This window comes from Beta vulgaris, chromosome 2, assembly GCF_026745355.1.
Source record: "Beta vulgaris subsp. vulgaris cultivar EL10 chromosome 2, EL10.2, whole genome shotgun sequence".
In the NCBI taxonomy this organism is placed as follows: Eukaryota; Viridiplantae; Streptophyta; class Magnoliopsida; order Caryophyllales; family Amaranthaceae; genus Beta; species Beta vulgaris.
In genome coordinates, this window is record NC_079203.1 from 52,425,456 (window position 1) to 52,451,307 (window position 25,852).

General features: G+C 35.8%; 2 protein-coding genes across 5 annotated transcripts; both read left to right on the forward strand.

The window, feature by feature from the left end:
• Nucleotides 1-3,270: 3,270 nt before the first annotated feature.
• Nucleotides 3,271-19,258, forward strand: LOC104906301 (LEAF RUST 10 DISEASE-RESISTANCE LOCUS RECEPTOR-LIKE PROTEIN KINASE-like 1.4). Of its 4 annotated transcripts, none has more exons than XM_010695052.4 (4): nt 3,271-4,459; nt 17,265-17,294; nt 17,389-17,742; nt 17,993-19,258. In XM_010695052.4, exons 1-4 carry the CDS (start codon nt 3,688-3,690, stop codon nt 18,904-18,906), a joined length of 2,070 nt encoding a protein of 689 aa, XP_010693354.1. In that variant the 5' UTR covers nt 3,271-3,687; the 3' UTR covers nt 18,907-19,258. The 4 variants fall into 4 exon arrangements, with proteins under 4 accessions (XP_010693354.1, XP_010693367.1, XP_010693359.1 ...); XM_010695065.4 differs by lacking the exon at nt 3,271-4,459 and adding an exon at nt 4,494-10,406; XM_010695057.4 differs by lacking the exon at nt 3,271-4,459 and adding an exon at nt 10,419-13,686.
• Nucleotides 19,259-23,808: 4,550 nt separating this feature from the next.
• On the forward strand, nt 23,809-24,683 carry LOC104906293 (hypothetical protein). Its single transcript, XM_010695032.4, has one exon. The coding sequence runs from the start codon at nt 24,047-24,049 to the stop codon at nt 24,557-24,559; it is 513 nt and encodes a 170-aa protein (XP_010693334.1). The 5' UTR covers nt 23,809-24,046; the 3' UTR covers nt 24,560-24,683.
• Nucleotides 24,684-25,852: the final 1,169 nt, after the last annotated feature.

Here is a 25,852-nt window from a genome sequence, read left to right on the forward strand (position 1 = left end):
TTTAAAAAATGTACATAAGTATATTCATGATTTGATTTCGACTAGCTGCCCATCTCTTGTAGGTGGGTAATATTGAGTCGTACAATCTGAATATACAATTGCAATTGTTGAATGCTTGAATATCCAAGTAAAGATTTGAGATCTTTTTGGTTGGGTAAGTCTAAATAGGGACTGACCCCTATCAGGCAGTTGCCTAAGAATTATATTCACACTCTTTTAAGTTCAACATTTTGACTCCATTTCATACCCACCATGAGCTAAGCGTTACATCGTTGTTTTGATAATTCCACTTGTTTACCATTTTCAAACTTCCACTTATCTGAGTGCTTCTTTTCATAGTATATACTTCATGTGTTCCAAGTTACATGCAATATAAAGACTTTTACACTACTTATGCACCGTCCTTTGACAATCTAGTATGATCAATATGTAAGGTTCACCATGATCACGTGGAATATTGGATGTATACTTGTAAAATATCAACTTTGTATGATTGTGACTTATTAATAATTGAAGATATAAATGGTTAAAGTTGTACATTGGGAGATTCAAATTCAAATATTGCAAGTAAATTAGAATGGAGAAAGTAATGTATAAACATTATCATACGATACCGGACACATACTCAAATTTAATTTTATGTGTTTTGAAACTAATTGAAAAGAAAATTAGAGCAAAGATTTGTGGACGGAATGAGCAACTTTTTTCACATCACATGATGACGGGTAGAGTTCTAAATTTCTCATAGTAGGTGCTGCTGCGCTTTTGGCATCACCAACAAAGGTAAATTTCTGGAGCTGGAACTAAGAATAGTACATGAGCCTCAAAGTTAAAGGAACTTGGGGTAGAGTTGTTTTATCTGTTTGTGAGAAAATGAGATTTTATGAATTTTTGTGGTTGGAATTGTTGAGGTATAAAGGATTTTGAAAACCACTCGGGGGCGAATAAGAGTCTGGATTCTCTAGAGTATTAGTGGAAGTCTATAACGTAGAGTTGTATCTGAGCCATATATTTTAAAATCAAAGGTTCATATTGGTGGAAGGGAAAGATTTAGGGGTGGATTTAGATGAAATAAAATGGGGGGATTTTGAAAAGAGAAGATATGAGCCATTGATTTTTTATTCAATGGTTGATATTACTCAAACTCTTTTACCTTGTAAAGTTATTTTACAACTCTAGAGGATCCAAACACAACGAATAGGGGGTTTTAGAAAGAGCGTAAGAAATGTAAGTGTTTGTATGCGTTATAACTTATAAGTACTTATAAATTATGAGTTTCTTGGAAATGTCGAATCGGAAATCTAGTAGAGACTTTAGTAGCTTGTTTGGTAGAGAGAATTTGGAAGGAAAAGAAAGGAAGTGGAAGGAAATTTGTTACTTTTCGATGTTTGGTTCATTAAAAAAAAATTAAGTGAAAGGAAATGAGAGGAATTGGAAGGAAAGACTCTTTAATAAAATTTAACTTTCCTTTCCTCCCAAAAGTGAGGGAATTTGGGAGGAAAGAGAAAATTTATTACCAAACATGGAAAGCTAAGGTTTTTTTTCCTTTCACTTCCATTCTTTTCTTTTCTCTTCCCTTCCTTTCTCTTCCCTTCCTTTCTCTTCTCTTGCTTTCCTTTACTAAAAATGAACCAAACACACTGTACAAGCTTACTAATAAAAGAGGCTGTTGAGTGAAGGTTGTTATTGTTGACTCGGTCTAATTAAAGCCCTCATTTGTATGTGGTTTCATTTAACTGTTCTAGAATATGTTCATAAATTCTCAGCAACTCATTTCTAAATCCAAATTATTCCCACTGTATGCAAATCTTTTTAACACTTATCTTTTGTATTCTTTTTCTTGAAATATGATAGATATTTCCTTGTCAGCTTGATAAGTAAGTGTTTTATGTACTTATGTGGCTGCTGTGGCTGCTGTGGCTTTGACTTACACAGGCTGACATTTCGGTACCGTGTTGATGTAATTGAATACTAAGGCTTTTCAGACTTTGGAGTAACCTAGTACTTGCTCACATATACTAGAATTTTTAATAATTAGAGGAAGAATTATAACATTTTATTTAAAAAAACTCGTAATGCACACTAATTAGCATGCACCTAATAGATGTTATATAGGTTATAATGATTAGAAATTCTACTATTTTGTCTTTCTCGCTCCTCAGATTTCCTTGCCTTTTCAGTTTCCCTCTCATAACTGCTTCATTTTCTCCCTCTTCAAGTTCTTACTCTATTTTTCAGTTTTTGTGATATAGTTGTTTGTACAATTGAACCCGTTATAGAAGATTAGGATTATATTGTCGGTTTCGATATAGTGTGTTTGTGATATAGTGTATTTCTTTTTGATAAAGTGTATTTGTTTGTGATATAGTGTGTTTATGTGTATTATAGTTGATTGTACAATTGAACCTGTTATAGAAGATTAGGATAATATTGTCAGTTTCGATATAATGTGTTTGTATATGGTATAGTGTGTTTCTCATGTGCTATAATACTTTGTTGCAAGAGCTATAGTGTTTCTTTGTGTTATAGTGTACTTCTATTTTATATAGTGTATCTGTTGGTGATATAGTGGGTTTTTGTATATTATACTAGTGTATGTCCCGATTCACGTGTGTGAACTTGGTGTACACTAATTTTACTGTGAACCAGGTCCACATAAGTCAGATTGCATGTTATTTGCTTAGGATTGAATATTTTACTTTGATGGAAAACTTGTCAAATTGTGAAGGGTTGGAGGGTATTGTAAAGTTATGTATAATGAGATAGTAATTCTCCTCTTTTTTAAGGTAAGGAGAATTCCCTGGTAATGAGGGGGGAGATGGAGATTCCATTGTATAAAGGGTGAGAATCAAACCCTTTTAGAGATGAAAAGAGGATCTTACAACCAGTAGACCAACCTTAATCCTCTTAATGAGATAATACACGCAACCACTCCATATTAGGTATATAGGTGATACAACATACTATTTTTCAATCAGTTAATTATTTTATATATTTTACAATTTTTTTGAGCGAAGGGTAATGGGATGAACTTTGACTTACACATTGTAAGAAAATGCAATGAAAAAGTATTTAGCCATTGATGTATTTGTACCATCAGGCATAAGGTCACTATCCTAATTCCTAACCTGCTCATTTTCCGTCCTCCACATAGAAGTATTAAATCTGCAAGATATTTTCTTATCATTTAGAATTTTAGATGATGTCTCCTTTTTAAGATTGTCATTTGTGAATAATATATAATTCAACTGTGTTTGTTTGGTAGCTGGAACTAACAAAGATTCCACTTCACCTAATAAAATAAGAAGGTTGTCCAATTACAATTCGGCTAAGACTACACACGCAAGAAAACAATAAAACTTGTGCTGGCAGTCAATAGTCAACCACCAAATCAACTTGTTTGTTTAAACTTTCCCTCCTTCATTGTTGATAAAATGATCAATCATATATTTTCATGTCCTTCATTTCTTAGCTTAACCATTTTCTAATTCTCACAATTCTCTGAGATGAAATCCTTTTCTAGGTGAAAATCAACCGGTAAGTTAGACTCTACTAGACTCCGACTAATTTGGATTCAAGCGGAGAGGGCAGGGGTAAAGCTCTTACTGCATTCTCAGGGCTCAAAATTGAGCCTCTGGTCAAGTTGGAACAACCCCTTGCCAACTAGTCTAAGCTCTTGTTGGCGAGATGAAGCCCTTTCAGTTGCATTTCTTTTCTTCCCCAATAATATGGTCCATCACATTCTTGTTTATTATCTGTTATCCCATCTGTTGTAACAGTGATCAACAATGGTATAATACCTGTGGGAGTTTCTTCAGTTGTGGTAATATCACTAATGTTGGGTTTCCATTCTGGGGAGGCGACACTAGGCCAAATCTATGTGGGTACACAGACTTAGGGCTGAGTTGTGAGAAAAATGTCACCATAATACAAATTAAGGGCATGAAATATCATGTTCTTGAAATCAATCAAGAAACTCAAATTCTGAGGATTGCAAGGGAGGATTTACTAAAAGGAATTTGCATGCAGAAATTTATAAATACAACACTTGATTTCGAGCTATTTGATTATGCTTCTGGATCAAAGAATATTACAGTTTTGTATGGGTGTCCACCTCCTTATACTTATACTCCTGATCCTAGTCACTTTACGTGCAAGATCAGTGGTGTTGATGAGACTGCTGCTTATCCAATAGAGGGAGCCTTTGGTCCAAGTGGGTGTAATGCTAGCATTGTGGTTCCGGTTCTTGAATCTTCAGCTGAGCAAATAGGAAAGTCTACTCTAGGTCGGATTCTTGCAAAAGGATTCGAAGCAAAGTATAAGGTGGAGGGTGAAGAATTATGTAATCAATGTCAAGCATCAAATGGTAGATGTGGGTTCGATGTTAAGGAGGATGAGACTTGCTGTATTTGCCCAGATGGAAACGTTAGATATACAGCATGTAACATCTCAACACCAGGTATGTTTTTGCTTTGATTTGAGTGCATTTCTGGAATGTGCTGTTCTTTGAATGCAAAACTGGATACTACTGCATATAAGACCAAGAGTATGCCCAGTTCTAGTCTTCAGTCATTATAATTATCTCCATGGTATGTGTTCTAGTGTAGGAAATCAAATCTTAGATGAAGAAAAGCATAGCTGAATCAATTGCGAGTTCTAATTAGGATACTCAGGTGCTTAAACCTGGTTTTGGCTAAAACAGTGTAACTTAATCCTGATCTTCTTTCATTCTTTTTGTTTTTCCTACCTTCTTTTTCCCAACTGGGTGAATTCAGGGTACCTGCACATGTTTTAGTCCAACTACTTAAATATGTCTTTGTCAACGTAAGAATCTTCTTACCTTCTGATATCTAATGGTGGTAGGTATGTGGTCCATTTCTCTTAACAAACTCTCAGGTTACTTGCATTTTCTTGCTTTCTCTGTTTATTCCAACCTACTACACCACTTCAGGACCTATTCTTCCATTATTAGGTGATTGCATTTGATAGTATTTTCCTCTGAATCTAGGTAATATACTCAAAAGTCCCAAACACGCGTCTTTAATTGTATACTTTTCCTTTCTTAATTTAAGTATCCATTTCCATAACTAAGAAAGGGAACCTTACCATATAATACTCCCATCAATTTTGAGACATTGGATGAATCATGAAAGTACATTACTTTCCTGCTTCCAGGGAATAGTCTCAGCCTCTCAGGGTCGAGTTCTCATACCCCCATTCCCTGGCCAGTTAAACATTAAAATGCTTGGCCTTTCTGGGATAGGATACTTGTGGGCCCCTCTTTAAAAGAAATTTAAATAGTTGGATGAAAGTAGTTACTCCATGTACTAGTCACATTGGATGAAAGTTGCTAAGTCTCTGATACTATATGTGTATTTGGTCGGTTTCGTGAAAAGTTTGCTCGTCTTTCTGGTGGTGATGAAGTGTCCAAGTGCCCATGCCCGTGTTAAATTGTTGAGTACATCCATATAGTAGTGTCAAGTATTTGACATGGATATTGGATGATCTAGAGAATGAGTAAACATAGTGTCAGATTAGAAAAAAAAGGCTACCAACAATATGATATGGAAAAAGTGAATATATAATAGATACTACAATAAGACAATATAATTCAGAAGCAAGATAACTTAGTCCAGCTTATTGAAGCCTAAAGTTTAAACTGCATGCATTTGTGTCGTTTAAGAAAAATTTCAATCATTTCTGTCACTGCTACACATGGAAGCTGCAAAATAAATGGTGCTTTGACAATACTCTCTGACTAGTTAACTTCCTTAGTCTCCAGTCAATTCCACTATAGTTACATATCTTTGCAAAAATTTCAAACCAAAACCAAAATAGTCAGATCTAGTGATCCTTTCTTCGGGGGCAACGATTATTGATGACATTTTAGGAAGTGAATGAGTCAATCTCCTCTATCTTCCATTTCATAAAAGCAATACTCTTCAATCTTCATGTTATTTCTTTCACGAACTTCTCATAAAATGCAGCTTCATCTTTCCAGATCTTTTTCTCTAATCACTCTTATCATCAGCCTTATAAGATTCACAAGCTCCTATGATGAGCATTTCTTAAACTGCAGCCAACCTTTTACATGTGGTACCGTAGGAAATCTCAAGTATCCCTTCTGGGGAGAGAACAGAGCACCATATTGCGGCCTACCAGGATTCGAGCTTCATCGTCTCGATAATGATGTTCTAATTATTACAATCTCATCTCAGAAATACAGAATCTTAGCAACTGATCCTGAAGCGCGTGTGCTCACAGTTGCTAGAGCTGATATTTGGGATGATATATGCCCTTTCCTCCCCATAAACACCAGCACCGATGACAGCCCCTTCGATTATAGCTTTAGCCATCCTAGCTACTTGACCTTCTTCTATGGCTGTCCTGCTGCATCCATGGTAAGCTTTGGCTTTCCAAGACACGCTGTTTGCGACACAAATGGTTCCCATGTTGACGTGTTCTTCAGAACCGGGATGCTTGCTCCTATTGTAGGATGTACCAGCGTAGTAAACGTACCAATTCAGAAAACTTTAGCTTCAGATCAGGAGGTTAACTTATCTTCTGTCCTTGAGGTTTTGCATGAGGGTTTCATATTACAATGGAGAGAAAATGGTGATCAATGTAAGAAATGTGTAGAATCAGGTGGTCAGTGTGGAAATGATCTTCGAGATAATATATTCCGTTGCTTTTGTCCTGACCAACCTTATGCATTAGAATGCCCAACTAGGCCAGGTATGTTTTAGAATTCTAAGCTTAAATCTTACTCTATGGCTCTATGCTGTCTATAGTTAATCCTGGCTCACGTGTATTGTTAGGTGCAAGTGTGAGTAGTATTTGTTCCACATTGAAAAAGTAAGCAAAGAGCTTTCAATTTGTAACCCAAGCGGGCTGCTCCTCCTATTGCCAATTGGTTTTAGGATGGAACCTCGTTCTGGGCTCTGGTTTGTGGAATATCTATGTTACAAGGAACTTTTAGATTACCTCAAGTACCATGTCTGATCACACTTCGACACCTATTTTTAGGTCAATATCATGGAGATTATATACAAAATAGTCGAGTTAGAAACCTGGACACATACCCATGTCCAACACGAGTACTTGAGTCCGATTGACATAGCCAACAGTTAAAAACTGCAAACCTTTTGCAAGTGAACCAAGTTTGACTATTTTGCTATTGAAGTTGATACTAGAATATTAAAAGAGGGCTTGAAATAGGTGCCAAATTCTATATCTTAATGAAATCTAGGGAGGGAGAGGAAAATCTATTGTATTTTGCTGGTGAATTAAGTTTAATAATTTAGTCAGAATTCAACTCATTTAGTCTTTATGACAACTCAGATCTAGAAAATAAGCTATGTATCACTACCAAAATAAAAAAAAAGTAGTTGTCGAGATCAGTCAAGGATACCTTCATCACTAAAGTCTAACAGCAATTCCCTTAAAAAAAACGAAAGAAAGTCTACCAGCAATTTTAGTTTCTGACCCGTTTTGCTAGGGAGCTTCCCTTTTCTATCTTTTACTAAAGTTTGGTCAAAATTAAATTTCTAATCTCTTGTAAGAGTAATCTTAAAAATTTACAGAAAATAGCAGTATAATACAAGCTTATTTATACTACTGTATGGTTCATCCTCATTAATCTATTTAGTCTAGTTATTTAGTATGGGGTGTTTGACAATTAGAATTTTGGAGCAAACTAGTCAAAACTCTAAACAACTCTAAAAAAACTCTAAAAGAGGTATTTGGTAGGAGAGAGTTTTAGAGAGAGTTTTGGAATAAAAACTCTCAAAAATGAAAAAGCTCATAATAGGAGTTTTTTCTTTAGAGAATTAGGTAAAAATATGTTCAATGACTTTTTTGCCTCTAATAATAATACTACCCATATGTATTAAAATTTCTATAAATGTCATTTCACACAAACAAATGACAATAAGCTTTTAAGAATCGGTTAATTGTTACCAAACACATTGATAAAAAAAAGTTGTCAAATCAACAATCAAATCTGCTGAACAAAAAGTTAAAAACTCTAACAACAAACTATAAACTCTAAACTCTATTTGCCAAACAGGACATGCATATGTGAAAATGAAAAAAGGGCACTTTGATGGTGAATTATACATCTTTCCAGATTGATTGCAGCATGCTATGTAACAGAGATTTTCATGGTTTTACCATAATGTTTTGGGTTAGAATCAACTGCTGATTGTATAGATTATATTCTGATCTTTGAATCAGTAGGTCCAGATGTAAAGTTAAATTAACCTTAATTCTGAAGGCTGTGCATGAGAATTTCAATTATCTAGAAATGAAAACTAGATAAGAAATACACTGTCAGCAGAAATCAGGTGGACTGTTTGCTGTTTAATTCCCTTGATGAAACTCATAAATCAGAATGACTGTTGTTAGCTATGTGACCTATGTCTTATCACCAGTAGCGGAATTTTAGTCTTATACTAGAAGTGGAAACTGCGAGAAAACATTCCATAAATTTATTGGGTTTTAGACATTTTAGTATCTGAATGAATAAAGAAAATGAAACTAGAATATGGTTAGTTGGTTGCAGCCTTGCAGGGTCATCAGCTTAGAAGGCGCGCAACACACGGGCTAGATCCTTTCATTTTAGAGGGTCTGAAAATCTGAAGTGTGCTATTCGTTAAGTTACATAGTCCTAACCTCTTAAAGTTTAGGTTTTTTTTTGTAATACCTATTCCTGATATGATCATCATATGGAATATTAGGGATGATTAACAGATCAGGTCGTGTTCGGGTTAATAATAAACGGGTTGATCATGTCTCAATCCAAACCTAACCCGTTTATTAAACGGGTTGCAAAACTCAACCTTGACCCGACCGGTTTATTAAACAAGTTACTCATATAACCCGTTCAACCCATTTACATATTTACTACTAAATTTTTATTAAAATTTATTAGTTTTCAACAATAAATTCACATAAAAGTATGCATGATTAGATTTTCTTTTCAATTTTTGTGTCCAACAATTAGTATTTTTAAAATTATCACCAACTTTAACACAACTTGTTAGGAAATTTGTATTTTAATGAGTTAAACTGGTCAAAGTAGGTTAATTTCGAGTTGAAAATGTCAACCTTAACCAAACCTATTTAATTAAATGAGTAAATCGTATCAACCCATTTACTTAAATGGGTCAAAAATCTCAACCCAAACCCACTTATTTCAGGTTGGGTTCGGGTTTGGGTTTGGTAAAAGAGTTGGGTCAGTTTTTTACAACGCTATGAAATAATTAGGAAAATTTGGGGGCCAAGGTTTATAATTAGTAATATGGCCCCCTGTATGATTAAAGCGACTTTGGACTTGGCTAATGGCGGAAACCAACTTGATCTAATAAAATTTACTAAAAAAGGAAACCCATGGTAACTAGCAGCTAATGGTTTTGCTAGGACATGAAGTCATAGTTTCTTAACAAGCTCAAAGATGCTTAGAAAATTGCACTTTCAATTGACCAGCGATAGTTACTCCAAGCTTTGACATCATCACTTACCAAAAGCTTGTTTTATTTCTTATTTTATATCTGAAACAGCTTCTTGACTCATATATATGAGATAACAATATCTCTCCTTGAAATAGTACCAAAAATTCTACATAAACCCTTAGGCCTCAAGCATGAAGCTCTCTGTTCTTTCTTCCTTCTTCCTCATTTTCACCATTTTCCCCTTAACCCTTCGTAAGTTCATCGAAGGCAATGAAGTTAGACACGATGAATGTAAAAGGCCGTTCCAGTGTGGAAATGTCAGTCTAAGCTACCCTTTCTATGATGATCAAAACCGCCCTGAATATTGTGGTTACCCTGGCTTTAAGGTCTATTGTAGTGATGAGTATAATATGCCAGAGATTTCAATTTCGACATCCTCATCAGAGAGGTACTATCTTCTGAATGTGAGTCTGAATTCACATACGATCTCTGTTGCTCGAGAAGACTACTGGGATGATTACTGCTCACCAAACTTGTCCTATACCAGCTTAAACTTCAACCTATTCAACTACACTCTTGCCAATGAAAATGTAACCCTCTTCTACGAGTGTTCTGCAGGATTTTTAGCTTCAGAAATTCAGTTTTCCTGTGCCAACATAAACAACGGTAGTAATTACTTTATGACCGATGTTTTGGAGTCCTACCTAGGTAATATCCCACCGGGTTTATGCAAAAACATCATATCTGTCCCGGTTTACCAATCTGTTGCTGCCAATATAACAGATATATTAAGCTTACAGGCAGCTTTCAAGAGTGGTTTTGAGTTAGAGTGGATCGCAAACAACGAATTGTGTGATGATTGTCGTGCATCAGGTGGGGAGTGTGGGTATAATATAAGTCGAAGTAGATTCACTTGCTATTGCGCTGACGATATTCATGATTCCAGATGTGATGGTATGAACCCTCTCCCCTTAAATTTTTGGTTATTCTTATCTAGGTCACTTAATTAACTTAGTCTATGACTTCATTTACTTCTAAAGTTAAGCATGCTTAGGCGTGTGCGTGTGCGTGTTTGTGTGTTTTCTAGGTGACCTAGAAGAGATAAATAGCTCAGTAATATAATCTATCCTTACGTTTTACTTGGAAGATTTGGCATTTGCATGCAGTGAAGGACTCCTAATCAACCTTAGCACTTAGGCATCATATTTCTAGTCCAGCTGAATTTTTTTTTATGAGTTGTGACTAAAAGGCGGACTGGCGGAGCAATTAGGTGCATTATTGCACTAGATATAGAAAGAACTTGCAAAGAAGTGAAACTAGTTAATATACCTTGCCAAAATTTGGAAAGCTAACTAGTATACTTGCGGCTCGCTTTTAGGTTGTAGTAAATGACATGTTATTGGATGGAAATGTAAACTATGAAAGAAAAAAAAAAGTTCGGAGATGGACAAGCATTACCATTTACCATCAAACTTTTTTTTTTTTTTTTTTGAGGGGATACCATCAAACTTTTCTTACTAAAACTAAATTACACCAAAATTTATTGTTATTAATACCACTATTCGTTGCTTCCTAACAACGAATCATTACCATATGTTTAATGTTAAGACACCAAATAGTCCAGGGCTTTTAGATACTACTGTTTTACTGGAACATAATTCACCTCAAATAGTATTTTGGGCAAAACTCAACGCGTTATAGGATACGAGGAATTTACCTGGAAGCTGTGCACTCACGGAGCCACCAGCACCCAGAAAAGGATTTGTGACACATTTAATTATCTAGAGATTGACCAGTCAACTATACCTTATCTCACCCAAAAAAAAGAAATCTCAAGTTTTTTATGAACTCATTTGATAGGAAACTTCCCTCTTTTCCATAAATTGAAATTAGGGTTTTAAGTAGTATCTTAGAGTCACTACGATGGTTCTCAGGAAATTGAAGTATTTGTTAACAAGACCCCAATGAAGAAGAGTTCAAAGTTGGAATTTTTGTTTACATCAGCTAATTGCGTAATGCTAGATTACTAGTTGCATCAGAATGAGCAACAAGGCCTTTACTGTTAGTTTCTATACTCTATACAATCGTCACTAGAATTTAAAAAGCTCATCATGGGCGGGGTCAAGTTTACGGCCAAAAAATGTGCCCAAGCCCAGTAAAGTAGGCTGAGTTAGATTGAGCTGAAGAAAAGTTAGGAGCAATAGCAGTTAGAGCTCATTATGAGGTAGAGCTGATGAAGTCAGCCCGGCCCGATTTTTGGGCGGGTTTGGCCGTTTGGGCAGATTTTTTTGGACCACGGTCGGGCCCGACCTGATTCGATTTTTTTTGTTTTGGGCAAGCCAAAAATAACTTTTTAGTCTATTTTTTGGTCCGATTCGATTTTGGCCCGAAATATCGGCCAATGGGTACAAAAAATCGGCCCGAATTTTGGCTCAGCCCGACCAATGGGCATTTTTTTGAGGCGGGGCTCGGCCCGACCCATGATCACCTCTATTATGAGGGTTCACTTTTTTGGTGAAGAAACTCTGCCGAAGCCCAATAAATTAGACCGGGTTGTATTAAACTGAAGCAGAGGTAATCAACATGGACCCGACCTAATTTTTTAGGCCGCAAAAAAAACCGGGTCACGGGCGGTTTAAATATGAAAAAATTAGGCTAATTTTTGGCCCGGCCCAAATTAACGGGTTTTGACGTGGGAATTTCGGTCTGAGACTTGACCCAAAACGGGCCACTTTTTTGGGCCAAAGCCCGGCCCGACATGACCCATGATCACCTCTAAGCTGAAGTCAATGGCTAACCATTAGAGATGATCATGGGTGAGGTCACTATTTGGATGAATTACCATCGGCTGGGTTATATTGATCCGATGACATAATCTTGAACCATATACGAGCTGGAAATCCTTCCACTCTAACCCAGTCCCAGCTCCCAACGAGGCCGGCCTGAGCGAGCTATGCTGACTTGATCAGCTCTACCAATAGTAAAACCGTTATATGCAAGTTTATCAGCCCATCTAACAAGTGGAAACTAAAATACTTATAAGGCAAAGGAAAAATGGGAAAGCGTATGAAATTCAGCCGTTTGCATAGACTATGGAGACATGGAGTCAAAAGTTTTGAAGTTTGCATATGGACAAGTTTAACTCAGGATAACTACAAAATTGCTGGTCTAATGTAGGTTATACTTATTCAACAACTAGAATTTTGATATATCTAGAATACTTAACTTTCAACATTTCATTACATCATCGAACTTCAAGGACAATTCTTTTTAAAACTTCTGTTCCAAACTTCTGACTTCATTTGAGATAATGCTTTAAGGTAAGTTGGTAACTTCATTGATTAATCTGGAAGGCCATCTTTGAAAAACTACTTCTCTCCTTGAATAAGTAATCCAAGAAGACAAAATAAAATAACCAAACTTTATTCCTATCTCCATCAAACCAACAACCTTCTTCAAAACTCTGAAATGAAGATGAAGCTCTGTGTTCAATCTTCTTGCTTCATCATCTTTCCTTTGATTCAACTCCTTAGATTCATCAAGGCTGATGAATACGAAGATTGTTCAGGGCAGTTTTTGTGTGGAAATATAAACATAAGCTACCCTTTCTATGACGACGAAAACCGCCCAGAACACTGTGGCTATCCTGGCTTTAGAGTCAATTGCAGCGGTGAATATGGTTATCCAGAGATATCATCAGTTACAACATCGTCAAGGAGATACCTTCTTCTGCAGATGGATGCAAATCTAAATAATATCTCTGTTTTTCAAGAAAATTTCTGGGGGGGTCCCTGCGTTGAAAACTTGTATAATACCACCTTAAACACAACCCTTTTTAACTTCGTACAAACAGTTGAGAACGTTACCCTATACTACGAATGTTCTGCAGCTTCTGCTCCTCCAGGCAGCCTACCTGCAGCAAATGTGTTTCCTTGTCCCAATAGTGATTCTATAAATTACTTTATACCTCCTTCAGAGGCCCACTATCGAAATAGCCTACTAAGTATATGCAACAACAATACATATGTTCCACTAAGCCAATCTTTCATTGCCAATATAAGAGATCCGCTGACCTTACAGGGTGCTTTGCGCAACGGTTTCGAGTTAAACTGGACTGCAAACTATAGTTTATGTGTTGAATGTCGTGCATCAGGTGGCCAGTGTGGGTATAATACTACTACGGATAGTTTTACTTGCTATTGTTCTAATGGAGTTCATGGTTTTACATGCAATGGTGAGTTCTTTCACCTTGTTTATTAGTCCTTATATGCAGGTTTCTGATTAGCCCAGGGAATTTCATATACAAACTATTGATCTGCATGATGGTTTTTGGATTCCACATCCAAATGTTTTACTATTTCTTGGTTGCCTTGTCTGATGTTTATATGCTCGTGATATATGAAATTGTCATAAAGGTGATCATGAGGCGGGTTGGACCGGACTTCTGCACATAAAGTTGCCCAAATCAAGTTATTGGGCCTGAATTTTCTGCCCAAGTTTGCAAATAAAAAGGGTCAGGCATATTCAGGATCTTCGTGATTTAAGGGTAAAACCCATATTTAGGACCTAGAAATCATGCAGGAAGCCTAAGAAAATTGCACAAAAATCAGCCGAAACTAACGTGAATGCACTTGATTTGGGTCACTTTGTGGGCAAGTTCAGCCAGGGGTTGAACTAGAGTCAATATGGTTCCATACATTCTTGAACTGTATTGGTTGTCGAGTTATTGTGTACTTTACAAATTTTTGATTTCTATATATTAATTGAGAATCCATTTAACGAACTAGTCTAGTCTAGACCAAAAAATTTTGGAGCATAATGCGAAGTTGTGAACTAAACATTTCGACTCTTTGGCTAGGTTTGTCTAGGACCAAAATCACAGTGATCCCAAACCGGTTTTAGCACAGCCTTGTAAAAATTGGTTAGGCTCGAATTGACCCACTAACCACCTTTAGTGATTAGCTAGGCGAAATAGGTTCTTATTGCCATCCTTGAAAAGCTAGAAAAAAAACTGTTAAACAATTTCAGTTTACCATATGATTTCTTAATAAATCAGATATTTGGAACAAAATTAGAACTCCTAAAAATGGTCTAGGAAGTCAAAGAAACTCAACTCTTGTTGCAGATTGACCAGGCTCAGGGTGTTTGGTAAAGACAAAGATGGCTGTGTACCAAAGAACGGAAATTTTAATAAATTAGAAAAGTATGATAAATAATAGCAAGTCTCTTATAGATTAAGGAAAAATAAGGCAATCATTTCTTACACATTTATATTTTTCTTCCCTAGTTGACAGGAAGGTTCCATGTTATATTACCTTACAAGTCTATGTTCAAAAGCCATTTAGTCTCCTAACAACCCTGGCCCTCACCAGTAAAATTGGAGGCTATTCTTCTTTTCAACAACCGCTTTGAAAAAAAAAAAGGTTCATAATCAAACTTTCTCATTTCTCATCACCTCTAACATGAAGCTCTCTTGTTGTTCTCTCCCTTCTTTCTCCTTCATCTTATACTTACTCAACCTCCTACATTCAGCTTACGCTGATGACGAGTATTATGAAGCCTGCAACACGTCTTTCCAGTGTGGAACTGTCTCGAGCTTGAGCTATCCTTTTTATGATGGTCACATACGTCCTGACTACTGTGGTTATCCCGGGTTTAAGCTGAACTGTAGCAGCATTCCTCCAGATATCTCTGTGACGTCGTCTGAGAAGTACTACGTTCTTGGAGTGAAACCTGATCAACCCATTGTCACTGTCGCGAGAAAAGACTATTGGAATGGTTATTGCCCTGAGAATTTGCATGATACAGTCATAAACATGACCCTCTTTAGCTACGTAGCAGACCTGGATGAAAATGTCACCTTTTACTATGACTGTCCTAATGTTACTACTCCAGTGGCTAATTCTTTCTTATGTGCTAACTTAAGTAGTGATGTTCGTAGTCCGTTTGGTTACTTCGTGCCTGAGGAACTGGAGTCGACCTATGGCAATATACCTCTAGATAGGTGCAATAGAAGTGTTACTGTGCCTATTACTAATTATGAATCATCTGCTCTAAGGATAATAGATACATTCAGCTTAATGGCTGCGTTACGCTATGGTTTTGAGTTACAATGGATTGCAGAGAATAGGTTGTGTGATGAGTGTCGTGGATCGGGTGGGGAATGTGGGTATAATACTACTATGAGTAGATTCACTTGCTATTGTCTTGATCATCCTTATGCTACTAAATGCCCTGGTATGATCCCTTTGCTTTCTTTTCCTGATTCTTTTAGCTGATTCTTTACTCTGTTTTATCTAGCTGACTTAATTTTGCTTTTCAAAATTGGTATTTACTAATTGAAAACGATTCTTGCTGATCGAATTTGATTTCTGCTAACTGAAAAACTGATGTTTATGTCTGATCAAGTTTAAGTGAAACTGATTTCATAAGTTGAAGAGAGCAAGGTCGCCTCAATCAATAGGGTCCATAATAATGCTTAGCAGAACGTGTAAATTGTGATACACCACTAACCTGTGGTTTTTTTAATGGCATTTTATATATAGGGATCCCTTCGTGTCAACCTAGTAAAGTCTTATGAGGTGGTGGTACTCAAGGATTGAGCCTGTTTAACATTAATGCCTCTTGTCACTCTTTACTCACCAAAACTAGATATCATGCATTATGTGCTAGATGGAATGATGTGCACTTGTACCTAAATTAGGAGACGCATCCCGGAACGTGGTATGTGGTACGTGGTCTAGGAGTCCATCTAGTTTACTCTAGAGGCTGCGTCCCACGTTCCCGTTTCCATAACACCTTTCGAAACAGTTTTGCGTTCCATGTAACAATGGACTTACATCTCTTCATATTTTTCTCTTAATACTTTTATTATCATATGTGAGTTGGAGATTTGATAACTCTACTGACACGGTATTACAGTAGCCGTACATGAGTCACTTTCTGCTCACATCATTTTTTTTCATCTCCAGTAAAAGTCCTAATCTTCCAGAAGAAGCATAATGGTAAACGATTAGGAATTTCATGTCGTTGAATTCTTTGTAAAAAAAGTCAACTTTGTTACACAGCCCATGGAAATGAAGACTATTGACTAGAAGATTTCCCTTAGTAATATTACTGTGTCTTGCATCATATGGTGATGGGCAAATTTTATATTCTGAAAGTATATCTTATAATAATTATGCTATGCAGGGGATGACTATAGTTATCTGATGTCAGGCATTTTTTTTCATAAACTGAAATGATATATATTTGACTATAGTTGGAGAGAATAACTCTTGAGAAGCGCTCAACTTTGTGATAAGGATACATAGCAGAAAAAAGATTGGAATAACCTATACATTTGTTTAAGAACATATTTAGCTTCATAACCTTCTTTCGAACGAATCAGGTAACGCTTAGGTTACAATTCGGACTCCAAAATGACCTTGCTTCTAATGGCAGTGTAACTCTCTTTCCCGTTGTAAAAAAAAACTGTATTTTTTTTATTACCGTGTCCAATGCAACCCCTCGTATATGTTGTATATGGTGTGAGAAAAGAAGAGCATAAGTTAATAAGTTGCCCTTTCTAGTATTAGGGGCTAGAGCACTAATTGACTAACGGAGTTAAACTACCATTAGGAGTTTCAGTTATTCAACACGCAGGGTTAATTTGAGCAATTTCCCCTAACGTCAAGGTTACCTCAGAGTTTTACTTTTTAACATTGTTGTTCCTCTCTTCGGTTTTGGTTTTGCCTTTTGCTTTTCATTTTGTATCTATGGTCTGGTATAGTATTACTCTAACTTGTTTGCATTTTGTTATTGTTACTGCAGGTAAGTCTAACAAGACGGCAATTATAATAGGTACATATATTTTGTCCTGAGAGAAGAGTATTGATTATGCCCAAGATCATTTCTTTACATCAGTCTCAAAATTTTCTCTTGGTTTTGTATTCAGGTGTATCCGTTGGAGGTGTACTAGTTCTTGCTGTCCTCGCATGCTGTATCATCATAATACAAAGGAGAAGGCGGTCCATCTCCCTGGCTAAATCCAAAGATCTTGGTCCCAATTATCCGAGCATTGGCCTTCCTTCAAGCAATGGTTATCAGTCAAGCCAACCCTATACTACTAGTCCTTCAACCAACCTGTCTCCGAGCTTCCCCTCTTATCCTTCCTCAAAGTCTGATTTTGAAAATTCTGCCAGCTACCTCGGTGTCAAGGTCTTCAGCTACGATGAGCTTGAAGAAGCTACCGAGCATTTTAATGAGTCTCAGGAGCTTGGAGATGGTGGCTTTGGTACTGTTTATTATGGTATGGTGAATACCCTCATCATCTCAATTTACTTTGCATATCTTAGGTCATGTGCACTACAACTTTAAAAAATAACATTCAATCTTATTCAATTTCGATCGAAATAATCTCAGCTCAGAAAGATTCGAATGAAGTGAACAGAGGATCTTAACAATTGGTTCTACAATGAGTCAATGACTGCCTGTTGAAAATAAGGTTATGTTTAATGATTTTTTTTCTAAGACATCTTTCTTTGATTTTCTCCCTTCAGGTAAGCTCCATGATGGACGTTTAGTTGCAGTCAAACGCTTATACGAGAATAGCTGCAGGCATATGGGACAGTTCATGAATGAGATCCACATTCTAGCTCGTTTAAGACACAAGAACTTGGTCACCCTTCACGGATGCACCTCAAGGAGAAGCAGAGAGCTTCTCCTCGTTTATGAGTACATCCCCAACGGCACAGTTGCTGATCATCTTCATGGGAAACTTTCACAGTCACCTAAGGTACTTCCTTGGTCAACACGACTGAGCATCGCTGTTGAGACAGCAGAAGCTCTGTCTTTCCTCCATGAAAACGATGTCATACATCGTGATGTCAAAACTACAAACATTCTCTTAGAGAGCACCTTCCAAGTAAAGGTAGCTGATTTCGGGTTATCAAGACTTTTTCCAAATGATGTAACCCATGTCTCTACAGCACCACAAGGAACCCCTGGTTATGTTGATCCTGAGTATTACCAATGCTATCAGCTCACTGAGAAGAGCGATGTTTACAGCTTCGGAGTTGTGCTAGCAGAGCTAATATCATCAAAAGTGGCAGTAGATATTACAAGGCATAGACATGACATTAATTTGGCTAATATGGCAGTTGATAGAATTCAGAAGCATGCATTAGATGAACTGATAGATCCTAAACTTGGGGTTGAAAACGATTTTCTTGCATATAAGATGGTAAAACTAGTAGCAGAAGTGGCTTTTCAGTGTTTACAGCAAGATAAAGAAGCGCGGCCTTCAATGAAAGAAGTTCTTGAATCATTGAAAGGAATACAGAAAGAAATGGAGAATTCTCAAAAACAGGTTGTAGTGGATATCCATGAAAGTGATGATGATATAGGGCTTTTGAAGAATGTTCCTCCTCCTTTCTCACCTGAGACAGAGTCGAGTAACATAAGCATCAGATGATGAGTGACTTACGTCTAATATATAACTTTTGGTATACAAATAGCGTATATTTCATTGGTTACTTTTTTTTTTTGCGTAATTTTGGGGGCCATATTTTATATTGAACATCCTAATCAGATACCCTCTTTTCCGCAAAATTTCTAAATATGTTAGTCATTTTTGCTAAAATTACAAAAAAGAATGTTACTGTGATATGCAACTATTTTGTATCATAGTTATAAAATTAAGAAGTTCATCCTCCTAGTGAAGCTTAGTTAAAGTGCACACGGCACAATAGTTAGGGATATGTAAATAATAGTACTATTTAATGTATTAACACTGGTGTATGAATTTTAGCATAAATTTTGATTCATACTCTTGATTCTATAGTTCTAACTGTTCCCTTTTTTCAGTATCCCCCCCTGAAAACATATGCTTTTGTCCAAATTGAACTCACTGAGATGTTGAACGATGTAGTTCATTTCAACATTTTCAAACAATAACAATCTGCATATGTTAGATACTAGATTGGATATATCTAATGGCGAAGCCACATAGCAAGTTGTGGGTCAATTGACCCCACTCAAATTTAAAAAGTATGGTATTTTCTTAATTTTTTGAGATTTTGGTGTATTTCCTTATAAATTTGACCCCTCTGAATTTCTTTAATTTTATTTTGTCCTCACTATATATATATTCTAGATCCGCCACTGAATATATCATATGATACTTCTGCAATGTGTAACAATCATTTTTGTTGATTCATATCAGTAAATTTCACAAATAAACTTGAAATTGTTGGATCATTTTTCATATTGTGTGATACACAAACGTGAGACCATATGCTCATTCCAATATCTATAGCATGTGTAGGACCATTAAAAATAAATGTACAAGTATTATTACGGATATTAGCATGTGACCTTCACGAAAGTAGTTATAAATTTATTACGATTACTAGTATTATCGTTGCATACCAAATTAATCATTACCACTTTGTTGTGATAAGAAATCCCCTGAGACATATAGTTCGATTTTTCTATTGAATGAAACTTGTTCTGAAAAAATAACATCATAGGATCAAAGATTTTCCTCCTATGTAAACCTATATAGCAGTTTGTAAAATATTCATGCTGCAATTTTGGAGGGAAAATACTACACAAAAAATCAATACACGAATTTCCTAACTTCTTTTTTAGACCATACTTTATGCTTTTAATTCTTTTTACGGACGGTCTTCTTAATTGCATTTCGGCGCATTGAATATTCAATAAAGCTACTCCCCATTTTGAATGGATCTAAACTTAAGTGGGAAAATGGACCAAAAGCTGCTAAAAACATACACTATACACAATATACTACTTGAAATAGTTCTGCAAATTTTTTCGGAGTAACAATTAGGTTATTGATCACAAAGTTACAACATTTTTGAAGTATTTTCTTGTCAAATTCAAATGTTGGTACTCTTTATTACGAGTTAAGCTAATAACAAGGACCTAAAGTTTTGAGTTTTTCACCTTAAGGACCTGTAACTTTTTTTTTCACCTTTAAGGACCTATGATTAAAAATCCGGCCCATTAACCTTACTCTAACTCACCTGAAGTAAATCATTTCCTTTTTCCTTTTATTTTGCATTTTTATTACCTACTTTTAGTTACTTGCAATTTTCTCTCTCTCCTCTAATTTCACCTCTTCCTCTCTCCACTGACTACTCTCATAAAAAAAATCCCCTCAATGTAGCAGCCACCACCACAAGATCATTCCTACTATTACAAACACAACCGCCATTGCTAGCTAATATATCCGAAAAAATTTCACAAACACAAAAACATCATTTTCTAGTTAATTCCTACAATCACAAACACAAAACAAAGGAAGTTAGAGAAATGCAGTTATGCAGATAAAAACAAAAATATATATACTTTTTACTCTCTTTACTATAGTTGAAAAAGCTGATTATTTATGAAAATCTGAATTAAATTTTGTGAATTCGAAATTTTCGCATACGATTTATTTTGGGATTTTTAGTCAAACTTTATCGATAACTTTTCCGTTTTTGGTTAATTGTTGGGAAATTTTCACATACAATTTATTTTGGGATTTTTAGTCAAACTTTATTGAAATTTGTGTATTTTTGGGTGAGATATTTACAATGGAGTGTGTTTTCATCTATTGTACATGATATCAAATTGTTGAGAAATTAATTGAATTGTATTCATTGGTGATAGATTGCGTTTAAATTATGATATTTCATAGTCTCAAATTTGATATATTTGGCGACTGCCTGAATGGTGGCCAACTGGCCATTATGATGCGCAATCTAAAAAAGCGATGAACTCAGTTTCTTTGATATATAGTTATGAATTATGATGTTTTTACCCTTTTCGACTTGAAAAAAGATAGGTTGATATTTTGTTATAAAGGTGATCATGGGCCGGGCCGGGTTCGGGCCGGGCCGCGGCCAAAAAAAATTGCCCATTGGCCTGGCCGGGCCGGGCCTAAATTCGGGCCGAATTTTTGTGTCCAAAGCACGCTGTTTCGGGCCGGGCTTAGCGGGCTTTTGTGGGCCAAAACGGGCCGGGCCAAAAAATAGACTAAAAAGTCGTTTTGAGCTTGCCCAAAAACAAAAAAAAAACGATCGGGCCCGGTCCGGCCCGCGGGACGAAAAATTCTGCCCAAAACCCGGCCCAAAAACGGGCCGGGCCGAGCCAAAATGATCACATCTATTTTGTTATGTACAAGATCCGTTTGTCGAGGGGTTGTGGTTCATAAGGTAGTTTTGGGGTTAGGTGTGATGCGCTTTGTGGTAATTTGACTTGCTATGAGTGGTGATGGAGTCACGGAGGTGGTGCCCTGATGGAGTAGTTTTGATGCTCTAGGAAATGAAGTAATTAGGAGGAAGAAGAAAAGTAATCTGACAAACAAGTTAAAAATGAAGAATTTATTCATTTATGAATTTGTGGATAAAGTAATCTGTTTATTTATTGTTTAACTCAAGGACCCAACTTCTTAACTCACATTAGTTAAATTTTGGCCGGAAAAGGTAGATGAGGTCCCAAATGGTGAAAAAAAAAGTTACAGGTCCTTAACGGTGAAAAACTCAAAACATTAGGTCCTTGTTATTAGCTTAACTCTCTTTATTATGATGAGTAATCTACCTAAAACAAAAAAAAAAAAAAAAACATTACCACAACTCATAACAAGTTTTTATTATGATGGATAGTCTACTTGGTGGGTAGATTAAGTTTTTTTCGAATTTACTTTTTCTGAAAAGTTTCATTTCCTAGGAAGTGATTTCCCTTTTGTAATTCCTAGGAAATTGACTAATGTGTTTGGTTGACATCAAAGAATTTGTAATTTCCATGAATTAATGTAGGAATTTTGAAGGACCAAAGAGGCTTGGGTAAATCAATTCCCACATTTTGTAGGAATTTTCATTGCTCTCATTTTCCCCATTTCCTGTCAACCAAACAAGTACCCAATTTAGAAAATCATGGGAAATTTCTATTGCCTACATAATTTAGTGTATACTAAACAACCACTTAAAATTTAGTCTTGTACATTCTTGCGACGTAAAAAAAAAGTTATCAAATTTCCACTACTGTGAGTTTGTTCTATTGGTGTTTTATTTGGTATCTAATATCTATAACCAAATGCTTAAGAGTAATTTGTGGGATTATCCAGTATCCACAGTGCCAAGTTAGCATGACATAGGAGTATTAACTCTAGCATTGTTTTACTATACTGTTAGATGGGTTATGTTTGGACATTGTGTTCTCGGATAGCATTGTGGAAAACGATCTGAAATTTGATTTGTCCATAAAGGGAGTTACAATAGCCATAAAACTGATATGAGGAATGAATAAATACAACACATTAATTTGTGCAACATCAAAGTTGAAGTAGGTTTTACGGCTAGCAACTAGTAAGTGTCACTAATGCAGCCACACTGGTGTCATTATCCCAAATACATTTCCCTTCTTTTTCAACTTTGGCAAACTAATTGTTGAAAATGACTTTTGGAAGCCATAATTACAACATAACTTAGTAATAAAGGGTGAGAACAATGCAATAAACTTGATTTCCAATTAGATTTTGATCTTCTATGAAGCTAACCCAACTTCTCATCTTCTAACTTTAATCAGAAGGTAAAACCTACCGTAGTTGTGTTTAAACTTGATAAAAACATGATCACAAATTAAATAAAAGAATTCAAGTACCTTAATTCGCATGCACGACGATGACATTAAGCATACACTAATTTCTTAAAGAAGTCGTATTGAATCGAATTTCAAAGTTATGTAAAGAACAATAGTCTGACTCATCTGATAGAATAGTTAGCTTAGTTGGTAAAGATCTCATCTTCTATCATCAATGTCATAAATTTTCTTCTGACCGCATAAAGCTCAATAGAACACTTTTCTTATATTTGTCCCAAATTAGTTTGAACACTTTCATTTTTATCATGATCCCACTATTACCATATTATTTTATTTATACTCCGTTGAGTCCACACTCTACCTTTGTCAATACAAAAAGACTAAACTTTTTCTCTTCTCCAATAAAAAAATACTCTCACCAACTCCTATCACATTTACATTTTCAATAACATTCGATTAACATACTATAACTTATCACCTTAAACTACATGTTCCAACAAATGTTCAAATCTTTCTGAAACGGACGAAATACTAGATACTAGATCTGCAAACGAAATTTAAAAGACCATAAAAGTTACGATCCCTTCAAGGTACTATATCCAAACAAAGAAACAGTCATATCTATGCATAATTTTCCTAACCATCAATCCATGACATAATGACATTATACACGTTAAAAAGAAACGTTCCAATTGAGTCCAACCTCACAAAAATAAACAAATAAAAAATATCAACAACAAAAAAAAAAGGACAACAAAAAGCATTTCACTAATCACAATATTCTCCAGTATAAAGCAAACCTTCCTAGTTACCCTTACTCTTCCTCCTGTCACTTTACCTTTCCCATTTCCCCATCTTCTTCATCTCCTTCTCCCAACTTTCTCTCTCCTCCCACCTCCACACCATTTCTCACTTCTCCCCCAAATCAAAAATCCCCAAACATTTCAAATCTCAAATCCCTAATTTCACAGTGTATAGTATACACTCAAACACTCAAAAATATGGCGACGCTACAAAAATTCAAGCTCTTAGCATCACAGTGTGCAGTAATCGGAAGCCCGACACGAAGCCCGACGACAAGCCCAGTCATCCACATCCGCCGTCGTAAAACCCTAAGAATGCTCCTCGGCGGCGGCGGCGGAAGAAACGGCGGCGTTTTCAATCGCCGATTCATCCAACCGAGTCACCGACGAGTTGAATCGCCGGATCATCGGAAAATCACCGATCAAAAATCGCCGGCGATAAAAGAGAATAATAACTTAGGCGTAAGGCTTAAGCTGAAGGATTTGTTCGTAACTTCTTCGGCTTCTCCTCCTCCGCAATCGAAGGTTCTAGAAGGTGAGGAGGATGAACAGAGATTATTACCGTCTACTGGTAGTTCCGGTGTCGGCGCGGCGGCGCGCCGAGTTGTTAGCGGCGGCGTGAGGCCGTTTTCGGCGACGTTGAGGCAGAGATTGTTGATGAGGAGAGCGTGGCGACCTGTGCTGGTGGCTATACCTGAACAGTCGCCATAGTACTGTTGTACTGTAGTCTGTATTTAACTTTGTACGGATGAGATGAGAGTGATGATGAAGATAAAGAATTTATTTTTGGGGAATCTGAAATTATGATTGAGTATATAAATAAATGTTTTTCTTAGATTGATTTCCCATTTTTATTTTTGTATAGTTGTAGTTTTTTTTTTCTTATTTTATCACGAGGTATCTGAATTTTGGTCTCCACTTGTACTTTTTAATGTGAGATTTAAAAGTTTGGTTGATTGGAGTTTGGACTAGGTTGGAGTTGGAGTTGGGTTGATTTAGTGATAATTTATTTGATATGGATATAATTTGAATTTAGTTCTAGAGTAGAGGTAAAGATGAATTAATTTAGGTTTTAATTAGGTTATAAATGGATTTGGATGTTTGATTGTGGTTTGAGTTTGATTCGGATTATTTTTGGTCGCCTCGTTTAAGTTGAGTTAAGGGGAGAAATTATCGATAGAATTATGCTATTGTCGGTACATTCTATGTGGCATGATCAACAATTTAAGTCTTTTATTCTTTTGTAATTGTAATATTTTTACTTTTACGCTTGTCAATCCATAAAATTGAATTAGTATTAGTTTCGATAAGGTATAAATTATAATGTAAAAGTCGCTTTAATTTGAAGATATGGTTTCTTAAATTCAAAGCCAAAAAGGTTGATATGCACAAATGGAATTTGCAACTTTATGAGAGCTTATTTGTTGTTGCGTTTTTTTTAAAAGAAACCAATGATATATTAAGGGCATGTTCTCCTCAGTTTATTTTCAGTTTAGTTCAGTTCAGCTTAGCTCCAATCATTTGATCTCCAATCAGTTCAGTTTAGTTCAACTTCATTCTTTTATAACCCTTTTGTTAAATATTATTATTATGTTGGTATAATTTATTTTACTAATTATTATTATTATTATTATTATTTATTTTTATATCAATACTATTAAGTATCATTATTATTGTTGTTGTTGTTTCTATATATTATTGTTGTTTATTATAGCTTTACTCATTATTTACTATTATTATTATGAGGAACATGGTTTAGGTCAAAGCACAAATAAACCCATGTTTTTTAGCCCATAAAACAATCAAATCGCGTCAAGACGGTTTATGATGTAATTTTTGCGGTCCAACCCAATCATTATTTTTATTACTAAATATTATTTTATTATTAAATCTAAGGGTAATGTTATATGTAGCCCTTAGGGCTACATATAAGCATTAAATACATTTCTTTAAATGGAAACAGTTTAAGAATTCAAGACACATTTTCACATCAACAGAGGTAAG